Below are 4,351 nucleotides of genomic sequence, written 5' to 3' on the forward strand. Positions count from 1 at the left end.
TCATACAATCAGTCCTAATTTACTGCATGCTAACAAATCATATATTACTACATATCTAGATCAACCAATCTATATATCTATCTATCAATCTACAAGTTACTGCATAAACGATCATAAAATTTAATCCGATTATCCGCTAAGTCATAAAGCACAGTATGTTAAATACTTTTTGATAGATTTTTATGTTTTTATTGAACACACCCTGTATAAACTTTCACAGCGCAGGGTGGCCAAAATGGGTGAACTTTAGCAGACATAATCTGTCCTGTCAAGGTGGTATCAGGCAGACCTGCCAAAATCAATAGTTTTTGTTTTCATCTGTACAGCATGTGCAACCGATTCTCCAAGCTATCCAGAAAATGGCATACGCTAATAGGTCTATAATTTCACTTTGTTTTGTTTCCCATCAGCGAGTGACATTGATAAGCACATTTCAAAAGCCCATGAGACAAGTTGAAACTTTCCCTTCGGAGAATGAATGACCCTGCTTGGCAGGTATACCTTTCCAGGTAACAAAAGGTGAAAGGAGGTTTCAACAGGGACGGATTTACAGGAAATCGCTGCTTGAAAGAGGACAGAAAGTGAAAGTTAGAGTAAAGAGGATAAATAGAGAGCGTGCACAGAGCGAGGATCATATCTTTGAACAGAGGTGAGATAACGCAAGGAAAGAGACGAAAAAATGATGTTCTCCAACTTTGTAACACTGTGGGCAAGTGTCCTGCTTATTCTGAGCGCAAGTCTATGGTGCTGTACAACAGGTGAGTCAAAAAAAAACTATTATTGCATTGTATTGTACTTGTAATGGGCACAATGGCAATTGAACTAATTTAGCAAAATTGATTTATTGCATGGATTTTAAGGTTCTTTAATCACATTAAGCTGTTTAGTTTCCTAAAATGTATCTCAGTAAGGTTGTAGTTCCAAAATAGCAAAGTGTGAGGTCTAAAAGTTTGACACCACAATTAAAATTTGGTAACACTTGAAATTTGATACGGTCATTTAAATCTTTCACTATTTTGTACACGTTGTGCTTTTTATATAATTTTTTATATAATATATATATATAAGCATTATCACTCACGGTCTTAGACTTTTAGACCCCATGGCGTAAAGATAATATATATTTATTAGGTAATGTTGGTAATGGTTAACATTCTGTGCACTGTTTAACTACAGCTCAAAGTGATATGGCAGTGGATTGCTGTTTATCGACCAGCACCCGGCGAATCCCACAAAAGGTGGTGACATCATTCACCATTCAGACTGGAGATGGAGCCTGCAGAATTCCTGCCACTGTGTTTGTCACATTACACAGTGAAAACCGGCAAATCATTAACAGACTTGTGTGGTTGGATTGTGCAATATAATAATGAAATATACATAAATTTGTACAGGTTTGTCACAAAGAAGGGCTTAAAACTCTGCGCACCGTTTCCAAGTGAGAGTTCCTGGGTCAGCGACCTGATTGAAACCATAATTAAAGGACCAGTGGAAAAGTCTAGAAAACTGAACGGTACAACACTACACAAGACATGCAATCTAACATATACTGTAACTGACCGTTTACAATATAGCACATAAAATGTTCTGCTTTCTCTGCTTACAGGAAAGAAACATAGAAAACAGTAAACGAAGATGAGAAGGTTCAACCTGATGTCCGACTGCTAAGTAATACTGATCCTGAAGTAGATGCTATAGTAAATGTAGTATGTTTACTACACGTGCACTTTGGTGTAGCGGGTCAAAGTGTACATTTCATGTCATATAAGCTTTTTTAGAGATTGCGGAGATACTTCTGGTCTATATGAAGAGAAATTGATCATTCGTTTTGTACAAATATTTTTCTGTATATAGCTAGTGTGTTGTTTTCCCCGAGCCGGTAAATGATGAGATGTTATTTTTCTACATAAAATACTGTGAATGTTAAACATGAAAATTGTGTGGATTTCTTTGCTCCTAATAAAAGAAAATAAAAATACATTTCCACCTCCATCTCTCATTGGCTATTGTAAAAAATACTGATGTAATCATCCCGACTTGGGAATGGTTTGATATGACGTTATGTGATAATCTGAGGCGAACATCGGAACCGATCAAGGTCCAGGACTCTGAATCTCAATAAGGAAAAATCCAACACGGTCTCACGGAAAGTGGTGTTATAGTCACAAAGAATTTGATTAATTTATTTGTGTCCATGGAACGAAATTCAGCTTTTTTGTGCCTTTAGCACGAATGTCTTTTTCGGGTCACTCAGCACGAATTTCTTTTTCATGTCATATTGTTTTCTCATTTTCCCCCTATTTTTAAATCATTGTCACTTGGGGTTAGATTTGGGGTTTGGGTTAGGATGTACTTTTATGTATTGGTTTCTACATGCTTTTCTTCCACTTTTAAAACTATTCTCGCCTGGAGTTGGGGTTAGAGTTGAGGTTTGGGTTAGGCAGTCCCTCCGAAAAAACGTGTTTATTCGATTGCATGATTCAACCCATAATCAGCCAAAGTCCGCATGGGTGATTCTCACGAAAACTTGGTTTTAAAAATGTCAAGCATGAAAATGTAAAAATTGCTTAAATTTACTTTTTTTCCCACCAGACATTGAAAAACAAAGTCTGGAGTAAATGGGAACATTAATTTAAAAACTTGTACTTATCATTTAACACTTTTTGTAACATAATTTAAAAAATTAGTCCTAAAAAATCTCATTACCGCAACAGTCAGAAAACATCAACACTGACATATTTTCAAAATGACATGACAAACCTGAAAGAACATTATTTGGAGATTCTGCACATGCATTTAAAATCAAAGTATTATGCTTCTATTAATTAAATTAACATTTAATAAGCATCTGTTGCGGTAATGATAATCAAAATGTTGTGTAAGCATTCTGACAAGACAATATTTCAAATTAACTTAAAAAAAATGATCTTACCTGGTAGCCATCTTGAAGTAACTGGTCCATGTGCTTGCTCACTCAAAATCAGACTTTATTAAAATTCTGTATGTGTGCTTAAACTGTTCTCAAAAAGTGTTGCGGAGGATGAGAACATCAGGCATGGACACATCATTTCCCAAAATTTTCTTCATTATTATTATACATGAATATTCAGTAAATATTTTTTCTGTCATCTAAAGTAGTCTAGCAAAACATCCATTTATTTTTTTTCTTAATATTTTTGTGTTAATTTGATTAAATTTACAGAAAATGAGATAAAATTTACAATTATAAATTCTTATGTTGAAATCACACATTGTGCAAGGTAGAACACAGTATTGTGTTAATTCTGATGCTTTTTAATGTTACTATATTACACATTTTAAAGCTAAAATCATTAGTGCCGTGGTGTTTCAATGGTTTCGTGAGAATCACCCGCATATTTATGCAGGGGCACCTTCGCGCACCTTCGCAGCATAAATTGCAGATTTCTGCGCACAAAATATGCGGGGCTTGCATGATTTCATAAACCTCGCATTTTAGTAGCAAAAATCACATATATATTAGCAGAAGTTAAAAATGTTGCATTTACTTCACACAAGCGCAACCATGTCCCCTGTTGCCATGGTTAACATTATGAAGTGACTATGTGACGTGAACATCATTGAAAAGCTGCAAAGGCTACAAACAGTTTTTGCAAGTTCTTGCAGTTTTTGCAAGTTCACGCAATTTTTGCAAGTTCACGCAATTTCATTGCATAAAATTGCATAAATATCCTGCATATTCCATCGCATTTTTAAAGAAAATGTGCCTCAAGATCAAAGATTTTTGCCCATCACAATCACAAAAATACTCAGCATTTTTCTGGAAGGACTGGTTAAGGATGTCTAAAAATGTAACAGAAAGTGATTCTAACCCCAAGTGACAATAGTAAGAAAATAGGAAAAAAAAACAATGAGAAAACAATACATAAAATGATACGAAAAAGAAAGCTGTGCCACGGACATGAAAAACTATTTATAGGAATTTGTGCGAGTGACACTAAAAAGACATTCGTGCTCAAGACATGAAAAAAGCTGAATTTCATGCCATGGACACAAATAAATTAACCAAATTTTTTGTGACTATAACATGACTTTTTGTGAGATCAGTCTGGTAAAATCTGGATTTTTTGGTCCGATTAATCTGTAGTGTGAGCCTGGCTAAAATGAAATGACTGCACTGAATAACAAAATGCACACCTCTAAGCAAACATTAGCTACTGTTTATCTTTCTTTCTTTTTCTTTCTGCTGCAAACAGACAGACAGTTTGTTTGTATTCACAGAGATCAAGCAAACACATTGACTTAAAATGTTTAGTAGTCCATAACATCTTTGTCATCAAACAAACGGAAGAGAAACTAGAGACGCAACAAT

At 34.9% G+C, this 4,351-nt stretch overlaps 1 protein-coding gene across 1 annotated transcript; it reads left to right on the top strand.

The window, feature by feature from the left end:
• Positions 1–384: 384 nt before the first annotated feature.
• Positions 385–1,980, top strand: ccl19b (chemokine (C-C motif) ligand 19b). The gene is made up of 4 exons (XM_055208784.2): positions 385–758; positions 1,177–1,297; positions 1,395–1,513; positions 1,607–1,980. The coding sequence occupies exons 1-4, from the start codon at positions 680–682 to the stop codon at positions 1,627–1,629; spliced, it is 342 nt and encodes a 113-aa protein (XP_055064759.1). The 5' UTR covers positions 385–679; the 3' UTR covers positions 1,630–1,980.
• The last annotated feature ends 2,371 nt before the right edge of the window (positions 1,981–4,351 follow it).

Source organism: Misgurnus anguillicaudatus, chromosome 12, assembly GCF_027580225.2.
Source record: "Misgurnus anguillicaudatus chromosome 12, ASM2758022v2, whole genome shotgun sequence".
Taxonomy (NCBI): Eukaryota; Metazoa; Chordata; class Actinopteri; order Cypriniformes; family Cobitidae; genus Misgurnus; species Misgurnus anguillicaudatus.

Excerpts from the sequence above, each read along its gene's own strand:
- ccl19b (XM_055208784.2), top strand. The coding sequence starts at position 680 with ATGATGTTCTCCAACTTTGTAACACTGTGGGCAAGTGTCCTGCTTATT. Across the intron at positions 1,298-1,394 it reads TGCAGAATTCCTGCCACTGT|GTTTGTCACAAAGAAGGGCT; the intron begins GTTTGTCACATT and ends AAATTTGTACAG. Across the intron at positions 1,514-1,606 it reads AAAGTCTAGAAAACTGAACG|GAAAGAAACATAGAAAACAG; the intron begins GTACAACACTAC and ends CTCTGCTTACAG.